Source organism: Cololabis saira, chromosome 3 (genome assembly GCF_033807715.1).
Source record: "Cololabis saira isolate AMF1-May2022 chromosome 3, fColSai1.1, whole genome shotgun sequence".
Taxonomy (NCBI): domain Eukaryota; kingdom Metazoa; phylum Chordata; class Actinopteri; order Beloniformes; family Belonidae; genus Cololabis; species Cololabis saira.
The window spans coordinates 8,164,212-8,177,976 of record NC_084589.1 but is presented as its reverse complement, the minus strand read 5'-3'; the positions used below and the strand labels follow the sequence as shown (position 1 = coordinate 8,177,976).

The 13,765-nt window shown below is 41.2% G+C and overlaps 1 protein-coding gene across 1 annotated transcript in view; it reads right to left on the bottom strand.

The window, feature by feature from the left end:
* The window catches only part of LOC133425010 (dolichyl-diphosphooligosaccharide--protein glycosyltransferase subunit STT3B), a 65,568-nt gene that overhangs the window by 14,709 nt on the left and 37,094 nt on the right, over window positions 1-13,765 (bottom strand). The window contains exons 4-8 of the mRNA XM_061715653.1: window positions 12,725-12,790; window positions 10,634-10,733; window positions 4,185-4,283; window positions 3,461-3,607; window positions 943-991 (exon numbers count right to left, since the gene is read on the bottom strand). Of these exons, the coding sequence (XP_061571637.1) occupies window positions 943-991; window positions 3,461-3,607; window positions 4,185-4,283; window positions 10,634-10,733; window positions 12,725-12,790 (461 nt within the window). The remainder of the gene's footprint in view (window positions 1-942; window positions 992-3,460; window positions 3,608-4,184; window positions 4,284-10,633; window positions 10,734-12,724; window positions 12,791-13,765) is intronic.

Here is a 13,765-nt window from a genome sequence, read left to right as displayed (position 1 = left end):
AGGGCTGCTTCAGCTTCAAAACAAACAGGCGTGCTCTGCGCGCATGCGGCTTATGGCTGCCGCTCCGAGCCCACTACTCCACGTGTGCGTTGATTTATGGTCCCGCGTCACACCAACGCATAGCCTTCCGCGACGCGGAACCATAATGTCGGCGCCGCAGCTCCGCTTCAGTCCTGGGGCCTCATCTATAAAGCTTGCTTGCGCAGAAAAAGCGCCTGAAAGTTGCGGAAGCCACCATCTACGCAAAGCCTCGGATCTAAAAAGAAAAAACTAACCGATGGCTGCCGCTCCAAGCCCACTACTCCACGCCGAAGAGGAAAAAAGAAAGTGTTCTGATTAAAATAGGGAAAGTTGGACTACCGTATATAACAATTGCGTTCATAAGGATAAAGTTTAAAAAAAAAATTAAATTTAAAGAAATTGTCTCTTCTCCCCGTGTGTGTCTGCCTGTCATGCACGGGTACTTGGGCGCATGTTGTTTACTTTTAAGCCGGAATTATGGTTCTGCGTCACACCAACGCAGAGCCTACGCCGTAGGGTCGGGCGTAGGGTGCGCGTCGCAGCGAACCCTACGCTGTAGACTCTGCGTCGGTGCGACGCGGAACCATAAATCAACGCACACGTGGATGTCGGCGCCAGTGAGTATTTTCACCGGACATTTTGACCGGAGAGATTATAAAATACCGGATTTCGGCATATTTTACCGGACAAAGTCCGGCAATTACCGGACAACGGAAACCCTGATATATATATATATATATATATATATATATATAGCCGATTCCTGATCGGCTCATAACGTCCGAGTCCGGATCGAGTCTGCAATCACGTGATCGGCCCCGATTTCCGATCACGTGATCGGATCAACTCTAGCTGTCAGTGCTGGGGCCCTAATAAAAATATTGTTTAAAAAAAAAAAAAAAAACAACTAGCAGGACTTACCCGGTATCCCAGAGGGAGTAGAAGCGGCCGCTCCACGGAGCGATGTAGCCTGGAGACACACACACACACACACATTATTATGATGATGAGCTGCAACAATAGATGAGGACGTGAAACTCTGCCGTTAGAGAGGCCGTAGTAACACTTCCAGACTGTTGCACGGCCAGCTCGCACAAAAAGACGCATCGATCACGGTCAACACGTTGGACCAGGGCAGCAGTGGATTTGCTCAAACTTATTCGCACATACGAAACTGAAGAATGAGAAGTTTCTGTCATTTCCAAGCTGAAAAAGTGAACCACGAGACATCTCGTGTCTAAAAAACCTCATCTTGGGCCGCTGGGTGGTGCAGTGGGTTAAGCAGCGGTTCAGAAAATTAGAATATTCTAGTTGTATATATAGTTCTTTATTTTCTGTAATGCAATTAAAAAAACAAAAATGTCATACATTCTGAATTCATTACAAATCAACTAAAAATATTGCAAGCCTTTTATTATGTTAATATTGCTGATCATGGCTTACAGTTTAAGATTAAGATAGATATTGAAAATATTCAAATTTTTTGAGATAGGACATTTGAGTTTTCTTAAGCTGTAAGTCATGATTAGCAATATTAGAATAATAAAAGGCTTGCAATATTTCAGTTGATTTGTAATGAATCCAGAATGTAAGACATTTTTGTTTTTGTAATTGCGTTACAGAAAATCACAATATTCTAATTTTCTGAGACAGTCCTGTACTGAGGCTACAGTCCTGCAGTGGTCACAGGTTCCAATCCCGGCCTGCGCGCCTTTGCTGCATGTCATCCCCATTCTCTATCTCTACCCCCTTCCTGTCTGCAACTTCAATAAAAGGTCCACTATAGCCCAAAAAAACAATCTTAAAAAAAAAAAGAAAAAAGCCTCATCTTCTCAAGCAGATTTATTATTTTCAAGCTAAACTAAGAGATGTTGAAAACACCCAAATCCCAGGACCGGCCCCAGGCCCTCCGGGACCAGACCTGGACCAGACCTGGCCCCCCTCCTCTCTAGTCTTCAGCAGCCCTGGCCCTGCGCTGCGTCTGGACCTCCAGGTGCCGGCAGAGCAGAGCCGTTTCTGCTGGGGGGGCACCGAGGGCCAGCTGGGACTGGAACGGCCTGGTTTGAGCTCAGCTTTGATCTGAGGCTGAGGAAGCAGCGCAGAGATCACAGAGCAGTACAGACGTTGCTTTCATCAAAGTGCTTCTGATCATCCTGAACCCCCGCTGGACCAATCAATAAGTCAGCCTGCTAATCAGGCTGATGGGAAACTCTGTGAGAGGCAGCTGTGGACCAGATCTTTCCCTCACTTGAGGATGTTGTAGACGATGCAGACCCGCCAGCTTGTCTCTTTTACTCCACCTGCACCGTGTAGATGTCTCTCTTATGGTGCTTTTCCACCAGTACCTACTCAGCCCGACTCGACTTTACGCTTTTCCACCAGGGGTCTAACGTGCCCAGTAGATACTTTTCTGGCGGTACTCTGCCGAGGTTCTAATGGCACTTTCCACTAGTACCTACTCAGCGCGCCTCCACTCGCCTCGTCCTGTTTTTAAACACCCAGAGCAGAAGTAGGAGGTTGGAGTGAAGCTGCTGTGACGTATTTGATTGTGTATCTAAACGAAGAAGACGACAACACTAAAGATGTAGAACCTGGAGGAGATGATAGATGTGCTGCTGGGTCTGTGACGTGTGTTTGATACCAAGTTAAAAAATGAGGGAGAGAGAAGATTCAAGCAGCAACATTTTTTAATTTTTGTTAGTTTGTCTCAGTGCTGCTGAAAAGTCAGCTGGAGCCGTGAGCAGCTATGAAGAGACAGAGCTCCTGGTGGATCTGGTCGTTCCTTACTGGCTTGTTCACCTGCATGCTTGCTTTGTAGTATTTGGGTTTAGGTAGCGGTAGCAATAGCTTAGCTCAGACTGCGATCAGATCTCAAGATTTGGGTCGATTGCCCTTCATGTTTTGGTTGGCTCCGTGCCGGTTTCGTGTTTTGTTTGTGGTTTTTTTGTTTTAGATTTCCAGTGCTTGACGTGTGTTTCCGTGTGTTTCCGTGTGTTCCTGCTTCCTGGATTGGCAGTGGATGTCTTCTGAGCGGAGGAAGATTTTAGTCCGCGCGGTCCGGCCGCGGTCGGATGCGCGTTACTAGTCAACACAATGGATTAATAATAATAACCCAATATTGCCATACACTTTGTCACCTCCACAACACGAGCTTCTCTCACTCTCATTTTTTAACTTGATATCAAACAAGCCACAGACCCAGCAGCACATCTATCATCTCCTCCAGGTTCTACATCTTTAGTGTTGTTGTCTTCTTCCTTTAGATACACAATCAAATACGTCACAGCAGCTTCACTCCAACCTCCTACTTCTGATCCAGGTGAATTGTTATGGAAAAGAAACCAGGCCGAGTTGAGTTCAGTAGAGCCGAGTAGGTGCTAGTGGAAAAGCGCCTTTACATTCCATTTTTAGATAAACTAGCAGTCACACTTCAACCCACCTGTGTAAGTCAGATAGATGACGGAGAGGAAAACCACTCCGGCGGCCAGAGAGACGCCCAGGAAGAAGAGCGTCTGGAACTCCTGCCTGGTGAGGCGATCCTTCAGGTACTGCAGGAAGGCGTAGACCTGCAGCAGCACGAACACACCTGCACACACACACACACACACACACACACCAGAGGACCAGGTCAGCATCCTCACGTCAGAGGCTCCCGCCAAAGAAACTAACTGTTGGGACTTAAAACCTGTTCACCCCTAGGGGATTCTGGAGGGGAATTTCACCTGAACAGGCCTATCCAAATTAAATCAACAATATCTCCACAATTATAAGGACAATATGCATAATCTTGGTCTCAATGGATAGCTAAGACCTCACAGCATACATTTATACTGTCAGAAGAATTGTGAATGTTCACATGCCTGAGCAAATTGTGATAAACCAAAGAAAAAAAATGAAATATTTATTCTCGTCTAATTTATTTTTAGTTTGCACAGTGGAAAACACCATGATAGCAATGCATGTAATTATAAAGACACCACTGCCTGGATTCAGCAACTCCTTGACTACAACTGTACCAAGTTACATGAGAATAGCTTAAAGCACATAGATTTTGACATGATGAGTTCTGCTCTGTGAGGTTTGTGGTGTAAAGGTGTTAAGATCTAAGACAGACATGATTTGTGCTGTTATTTCCCATCTGGTAGTGTGTGAGTCTCACTGACCTGCGGCTGCCATGTGCTCGCTGGTCCTGATGGGCTGGAAGCCCACGAAGGGGATCTGCATGGACAGGATCAGGCCCACGATGTAGAAGGTGCTGTAGGCTGCAGGAGAAACACTGGTTACAAACACATACTGGTGCAGCATACACCTGGAAATGCATAGATGGATCAAAGAAACCAACCACGCTGCTTTCACACCTCAGGAAGAGTGTCAGGGCCAGGCAGGAGAAAAATACAAATATTTTAGGAGGAACATTTTTTTTTCATTATGAACTTCAAGAAAAAAGTCAAAATGTCGAGATTAATGTTGAAATGTCGAGAATAATGTTGAAGTACAATTTTGAGAAAAAAGTTGAAATATCGAGAGAAAAAAGTTGAAATTTCAAGAAAAAAGTAGATATGTTGAGATTAATGTTGAAGTACAATTTCGAGAAAAAAGTCGAAATGTTGAGAAAAAAAGTAAAAATTGTGTGAATAAAGTTGAAATGTTGAGAAAAAAGGCGAAATTTCGACTTTATTCTTGAAATTGTATTTCAACATTAATCTCGACATTTCAACTTTTTTTAAGTGCACAATAAAAAAAATGTTCTGAGAAAAAAAGTCGAAATGTCGAAAAAAAGTAGAAATGTCGAGATTAATGTTGAAGTACAATTTCAAGAAAAAAGTCAATGTGTTGAGAAAAAAAGTCAAAATGTGTAGAATAATGTAAAGTAAAATTTTGAGAAAAAAGTTGAAATGTTGGGGGAAAAAAAGCAAAATTTGGACTTTATTCTTGAAATTGTATTTCAACATTAATCTCAACATTTCAACTTTTTTCTCAACATTTCAACTTTTTTCTCGAAGTGCACAATAAAAAAAAATCTTCCCCTCTCAAATATTTCTTCTCCTGCATGGCCCTAATACTGTTCCGTACCACAGGCCTGTGCATGTGAGCGTTAAAATGAAATGGATTATAGCAGAATAAAGTGGTGTGGATGCAGTAACAACGCCGTCGGTACTAAACGGATCTGCAGCGGCCCCGGCTGGGAGCGCCAGAACAGAACAAGTACATGCTCCTAGGAGGGTTTCTGAGGGATTCAAGTATTCCCCCTTAAAACGGTATTCAGCATTTACAGACTGGTGCAGAAACACTCAAATAACAGAATACGTGAACCCCAAGGAAAGCTGACAGTTGTGTTACTGCTGGTGATGCAGCAACACTGACGCTGATGTTTCATTTCAACTGCACACATTCAACTTCAAACAGGTCGGATCAATGCAGAGCTGATGAAAAAAGAACCCAGGAGATATCTGACGTGTAGCTTGTGACCTTGACGTTACACCAGCAGACTTGCAGATCTGACTTGTGCACACGTGCATCAAGTATCAAGTATCTGCTGGTTCCAGTGCCGTGCAGCGGATCTAAAAGCTACCAGGCTTGTTAAAACAGTGTCAGTGTGCAACTGGGGCCATTTTGTTGCACAAAACCGCATAATAATGAAATTCTAGGAGTCAGATCCATCTTTTTCTCCGTTCATGGAGGGCTGTGTGGAGTCCTGCAGGACGTTAGGAAAGCATCAGTCCTGAAGTACTCACACGATCACATGACAAATACTTCAGCATATGGTTTAATAAAAAAGAAAAAACCCTAAATATCTTGGGGTCGAGATCACTCCTGCTTTTTTTGTCCCTCTTTACAAAGAATTTTGGTATTTTGTTTGAAAAATGTAAAAAAAGACATGGCTAGATGGATGAACCTCCCACTGTCTGTATCCAGCCGAATCAATCTCATTAAAATGATTATATTACCTAAATGTCTTTACCTTTTTCAGAATATCCCGATCCTCATTAAGAAAACATTCTTTAACTCATTAGAAAGGAGCATATCATCGTTTATTTGGAACGGTAAACCTCACAGAATTAAAAGAAGTGCCCTCCAAAGACCTAAAAAGCCTGCTGGCCTAGCTTAACCTAACTTTATTTATTACTATTGGGCATGTAATATGCCCAATAGTCGGCCATGATGCGTACACGTTCTGAACTGCAAGTTTATCCCAGGCTTAACGGGATTTCCCCATCAAAAGGAACAGGAATTTGTTTTCTGCTCATGTTCTTTTCACAAGGAATCCTGGTCTTTTGAGTCCAGGAAGTTCTTATAAACACGGAGAAACACAAGACCAGGAGGAGACTAATCACTTCATAAATGTAATGAAGGATATGAACATTTCTGCATTTGTAGACGGTAGAAAGTACCGGGATAGAAGATTTACAACAAGGTGAGAGAAAAGTTGCGCGAAGCAGCATTTGTAGGAACACCAGACCAGATCAAGCTCTGCTGGAAGACGCTGAAAAAGGAGAACTACAGGGACAAGAAACAAAACCACTTCTACTGGACTGTTGATTATCCTCCGTGCTGCTGTTATTGTTGTTGTTTAGGATTTGCATACAGGAAGAAGAAGCAGAAATGACGAGAATTGCTTCATTACATTCTCCGTGCGTCGCTGGTTTAATCCAGATATCCCAAATGATTAATCACCATGTAAACAGGGATAACCCTGTTTACTCACGCATGGAAACACATTATTCCCAATGTTTCAGTAACCGGAATATTGACATTAACCCCAATTTTGACTGTATGGAAATGTAGTCAGTTATAACTTCCAACCCTCTCTCTCTGATTCTACCTTTGGAACTTGGTCCACAAAGGGCATTAATTCTATTTCTAACCTATATGCGTGATGGCAAGTTGGATCTTTCGCACAACTCTCGCAACTATTTGATCTTCCAAAATCCCACTTCTTTAGATTCCTACAAATTAAACATTTTGTTCAGAAAAGTATCACTTCCTTTCCAAATTTTCCAGCGAACAGCACGATTGATAATATTCTGTCATTATCCCCTTTCCACAAGGCTCTAATTTCTGCTCTGTAACACTATATGTGACATCAGCCCTCACTCTGCAGGATGTTAGAGACTGGGAGGACGACCTTGGTGAGGAGATGACAGACAATCAATGGGAGACAGCACTTGACCTGGTATAAACCTCTTCCCCTTCGCCACGCACACCGTGATACAACTTTAAATTGTTTTGAGGGCACCATACATTTACAGTAATTTTTATGTATATAATTGGGGGTAAATATATGAACCAATATATATAACATATCTACTCTTATATAGTTAGTCAAGTATATTGTTATACCATTGCTGTCTATTGTTCTCTATTATATTATTGTATAGTATTATAGTATTATAGTAAAGTAGTGATAATGTAATACTATACATTACTTCTATTACATTTCTTTAATACATACTATGTATGTATTATTACATACATACATACATACATACATACATACAGAGTAGCACAACTAAATGCTGGGCGTTTGTTTTGTTTTTGTTTGTTTTTAACTATATTTATATATACATATAATTGAGTATTATATCACTGTATTGAACAGTTATTAAAGTATGGGTGTTTGGTTATGTGTGTTTTATAAGTAACCTTATTGAAACTCTTGTTATATGTAAGAATGTATGTAAGATTCAGGGGTAGGACTGGATAAGTGTTTACTTCAATCCTACTCCGTTTTGAACACACATTTGTATTTTTTTACTTTTTTGTATTCTTTTTTTTAATATGAATGTTCAAAATAAATTCCTCAAACTCAAACACGTGACCAAGGCAAGACTAGCCCAGATCTTCCTACTGTTGACCCTTCATGTCCTCGCTGTAAAGGTCAAGCAGCAGATTATAAACACATGTTCTGCCCCAGATCAACACATTCTGGACGTTTTTTAACGCCTACTCCACGATGCTTCAAAAAGTCATCAACCCCAACCCTGTATGAGCCCTATTTGGACTCACTCCTGAAACTCCCTTAAAGACAAAGCTCAGGTAATTATAGCTTTCTCCTCCTTGATTGCCAGACGTCTCATCCTTCTTTCCTGGAAAGAACAAGCTCCACCTACTGTAACTTCACCAGGTGGATTAGAGATGTCAGGCATTTTTTAAAGCTGGAGAAAATCAGACACACCCTTAAACGCTATTAGTATCTGAGAGTATTATGAGAGTTTACAAACACCACTGAGTGACAACTAGAATATTATTCTTAGAGTGAGGCGGCGGCTTCCCCTCATAATATCCTTCATTATTGTTTTTGCAATTTAATAGTAAGGGAGGGAGAAAAAAGTAAGTAAGGATAAGGGAAAAAAAAGAAAAAACCCAATAAATCCCATTATTTTGTGACAAACAGAAACAGCTACAGAAGCGATGAAGCAGCCAGCTCTAAAGAAAAGCATCCCTTGTTACGAGGCTTTCTGAAATTACCAAATAATCGGAGAAAAAGGTAAATAATTCAAACTAAGTGTAGAATTCAAAAGCAGGGTCTCGGGGTTGGAACATGGGGCGACTGCAGCATCGGGAGAGATTCAATTAGTGGAGAGCAACAAACGGGGAGAAAATGACAAAAAAACAGCTTTGTAATATGTAATATTACAGTGAAACCAGGGCTGGGGATCCATTACAAATGTCAAGAATCAATGCGATTCCAATTCTTAAGATTCAGAATTCATTATCAAGATTTGATTAGATTCCAATATTGATTTGGGTTAGTGTTATTAAAACTGTTTTTTGAGATGTTGCATGAATTATTTGACTGTAGTTCTGCAACATATTAATACTAGTATTATATTGAGATTCAACAGCAAGTATTGCAGCTAATGATGCTGTAAGGACCAATCAGCTCCCAGAATGCTGATAGAACTGCTTTCAGAAACATCGTGGGGCAGAATTACCAAACACATCCAGGGCAGCAAAAGAAGGACGAATTAAATCAGTTTTAGTTTTTCCCACATTCCGTTTTTATTTTCTCCATTTTTGGTCTATTTCGGTTTTTAATTTTTGAGAATTTAGTTTTTAGCATTTTATGCAAATGTAACCCCAATACAGTATATAAAGTAGGGCTGCACGATTCTGGACAAAATGAGAATCACGATTTTTTTGCTTAGAATTGAGATCACGATTCTCTCACGATTTTTTTCCAATATAAAATTTATTGCACTTATTAGTTTAACTTTGCAACAGCTGAACAAAAATATAATAACAATAAACATCTCTTGTCTTCTTTACACAAACCTTTGAATAATTTAAACAATAATAACAATTTTGAACAATATTTGTTCCTCCCTGAGTTGAACACCCTTTCAGAAAGGGGAAGGTGAGCCAGAGAAGATGGTGTCCCAGGAGCCTAAACAGATGCCCCTCCCCCCACCAACTTGCTCCACCTCACAGGTGGGGGGAGGGGCATCTGTTTAGGCTCCTGGGACACCATCTTCTCTGGCTCACTCATTGAGCAGTCATGTGACCTTAGTCATGTGACTCCTTTGAGTCTATAACTGCCAGAGCTACTTCCTGTGGACCAAACAACTGATGAAGGTGTTTGGATGAACACCGAAACGTCTTGTGTTTTTAAGTATGTTTTAAGTCCAGTGTTTTTAAAAATAAAACCCTTTTTAGATGAAAACTTTAATGTTTTTATACCTTTAAACATATTTAAAAGCAAAAACATGGCACCAGTTATTCTCGTGTCCAACAAAACATTCCTTTTTTGGGGAATAAACAAAAAAAATACCAAAAGTTGTAATGTAATGATAAATAAAAAATGTAGAATTGGAAAATCGATTTTTTCCATTTTGTAATAGTGCACATTTTTTAGTGCAATAACAAAAGTGCAAACAAAGTCTGTATAAAACATTTGTTCCTCAAAAGGCCATGACTGTAGCTACAGTTGGAGTAAAACAGAACAAAATAACTTATGAACTCAACAGCTCAATTCCATTTTCCATTGGCATTTTATGACTATTTTCTGACTCACAGTAATACGGGACAAAGTGCGTCCCTTTTCAGCTCAATACGGGACGTACTTTAGATTATAAATACGGGACGATTCCGTTTTTCAAGGGATGGTTGGCGACCCTAGGTGAAGATGATGCTGAATGGAAGATGTGTGGAGGATGCAGAGCTCACCGGTACCAGTACCACCACCCCCCACCCCCGCCCCCCCTCCTCCTCACTCAACACTTCAGAGCTGCTCTCTTTCTCCATGTTTTGATATCTAGGACTCAGTATGGCTGTACCGGAGGACTGAGTGGATAAATCTGAAATGTTCCTTCAGATTTGTCTCAGATTTACCTCAGACCCCTCTGAGGATCCATGGCTGAATAGCAGCTGATGATGGATTGTCTCCCCAGATCCAGACCTGAGAGGGTCTTGATCTACCGTGTGGTTCCCCCCCACCAGCTCTGACTCCCCCAGGCAGAGAAAACACAAGTGTAGAGCCAGAAGCTGCAGGCCGAGCAGCTACCGGGCCCTCTCTGTTTATCCCGCTGGTGTTCCACTGAATGCCAGATAAGCAGCACCCCCAGGCGGCAGCCTGCGTCCCTGAGTTGAGGTGAGCAGAAGAAGGGCTTACCGATGTAGACTCTCTTGCTGAAGCGCTGCATGAGCAGCAGCACAAACACATGGAGAGGAATCAGGTTGATGATGAAGACGTAACCGCCCCAGGCTGACACCTGTAGAGAGAGAGGACAGTCACTTAGAGGCTGAGCTGAGCTCACATTCATGCATGCACACGTCGACAGAGCTGCACGGGGCTCGCTCGCTGCTCCCTGGCCTCAAGTTTGGGCAGATAAGTAGTATTACACCCCAACAATAACAATAACTAGAGGTGAAGCGTGCCGCTACTCCGGCTTACCCTGGATTCACACTGAAAGCGTCACATAGGCGTCCGGTTGCCATTCATTGTCTACACTGCAAAAACTCAAAATCTTACCAGAAATATTTGTCTTATTTCTAGTTAAAATGTCTCATTTTTTGTCAAAAAATCTCATTACACTTAAAACAAGAGTCATTAACAGAAAAATAACTTATTTGACTATTTCAGCTGTTTAAAGTAAATTTGCACTTGAAATAAGTAGAAAAATCTGCCAGTGGGACAAGATTTATCTTCTCATTACAAGCAATAAAATCTTGTTCCACTGGCAGATTTTTCTACTTATTTCAAGTGTAAATCTACTTGAAACAGGTGAAAATTGTTGTTTTTTTTCCAGTGATGAGTCTTGTTTTAAGTGTAGTGAGATTTTTTTTGACTAAAAATGAGACATTTTAACTAGAAATAAGACAAATATTCTTGTTAAGATTTTAAGTTTTTGCAGTGTATGAAAGCACTGCGAGAGGTGCCTGAGGCCCCGGAGGTGTTGGAGGTGTTGGAGGCGTCCAGAGCATCAATTTGAAGTTGAAAAATCTCAACTTTATGCAAATGAGCAGCGGCGACACCAAGGCAGCGTCCAATGACAGACCGGGATTCCTGAAGCAAGAAGCCTCAATGCAGATTGTACTTTCATGTACACACAAACGTACATTCATTCACATGCGTACATGAGCAGAGCTGTCATTAAAACACTTATTTTATCAGGAAATAATATATTTCATCCAGCAAACTGACTGTCTGCAGTGTTCACCACAGACGGACTGCAGCTTCACCGGGACCAACGATGATGGTTGATGTTGATCCAGGACCAACTTGGTTAAAGATCAAACTCACTCTTATCTATGCGGAAATAATGCCAAAATATAAAGAAGGCTTCCCAAAGTGTGATCCATGGTGAAATATGAAACTGGAGATGTGCAGCTATATATAGATATGTGTAGATTATATGCACTTTGTTCCTCCAGTTCTGCAGCTTTAGCCCCGCCCACTGCAGGCGTCGACAGACTTTGACCAGCAACACCATGCAGGCGACCTGAGTCTCACCAGGCGATTTTTGATGCTTTCAGTGTGAATCCAGGATTACTCGTGCAACGTGCACACTGCCTTAGAGGAGTAGAGAAGGTGCACAGCTGCACAGCCATCAGAGCTGTGAGGTGATTATGACGGGACCCTGCTCCTACTAGGAGGGCCGTCCCTAAACTCAGAGACATCATGCTCAATCAAATATGAAAATATCCTGAATTTAACACCTCTAAATAACTGCATTACTGGAGAAAAACAATATGGAATTTTCTAAGACGAAGACTGTACAGGACTGTCTCAGAAAATTTGAATATTGTGATTTTCTGTAATGCAATTACAAAAACAAAAGTGTCATACATTCTGGATTCATTACAAATCAACTGAAATATTGCAAGCCTTTTATTATTTTAATATTGCTGATCATGGCTTACAGCTTAAGAAAACTCAAATATCCTATCTCAAAAAATTAGAATATTCTGGGAATCTTAATCTTTAACTGTGTTAAAGTTCAGTATCTGGGGACCTGGTTTCAATAATCAGCTGTTTTCTTAGAAACACGCATCAGCTAACGCTTGAGGATACAACGGGAGGGCGGATCAGAGGCCAGACTCCCTCATCGTAACCACGGCAACGCAGACGTCTACCTGAGACTTCTTGAGTGGTTTCTTTACGTTTGTAAGTTCAAACGGAGGCTTCAGTCAGTTAAGGACGCTACAATCCCCAGCAGATGCCTCACAACAACAACCTGGGTGCATTAGAGCGAGTCCTCACCATGTAGAAGTAGGAGAGACAGCAGCCGATGGCCCAAAACACTGATCCCGTCTTCACCGACTTCACCTGGAGTTGAAACAGGAGAGCATTAATCTCACACACACAATCAAGTTTTTATTTTTTATTTTTTATTTAACCTTTATTTAACCAGGCAAGCAGATTAAGAACAAATTTCTTAGTTACCATCACCGGCTCCATTAGGCCGGTTATTGTTGTTTATTCTAAACTCTGGGTCTGTGCTCTGCAGCACGGCAGCCAGCAGGATTCCTCATGGTTTCCTCTAGTGATGCACCGAATGTTCGGTAACCGAAATTGTTCGGCCGAAAATAGCAAAAGAACACTTTCGGTGTTCGGTGGAATAAGTGGGGAAAAAACTGAAAAATTAATAAGGGCGTGTTTAGATGACGCAATCAAACAGCGACCAGCGTGGAGTGAGGGGTGTGTGGTGTTAAATGCAGCAAACATGTCAGCAGTGTGGAAGTATTTCAAAAGTGGCTGAGAATGATACTAGAATGGCTGTTTGCAATCAATGCCCAGGACAATTATTCATTTGTTGTGGGTTCATCCACTTCTTTTGTGCTTTTTTTACAATGCACTTTTGCATTTTTGTATTTTAAGGTCCATGTTACAATTTTACAGCAGTCAGTTATAGGCCTAATGTAAGCTCAAAGATAGCCAAAAAATTGTTTTTGCTAATTTATATTTCATTTTAAGTTATTGTGCTTTGTTGGTATAATGTCTGCTGGAATATTTAAAAAATCCTGGGAAATTAAAAAATGTTCAGTTGTTCATGTTCAATAAATATTTCTACCTTGTAATTTAGTAAAAGATTTTTTTCTTTTGAAAAGCATGCCTGAAGCACATTTATTTGATTTATGCAATTGGTGAAAAAAATGGGCAAAATAAATGAAAAACTGCGAAGAACCATGTTTGGTATGTTATTCGGCATCGGCCAAGTGTTTATTATTACTGTATTTTCTGTTTGGGTGCATCACTATTTTCCTCTCTTCCAGCTCTTCACCGTCCCCGGCACTAATGAGG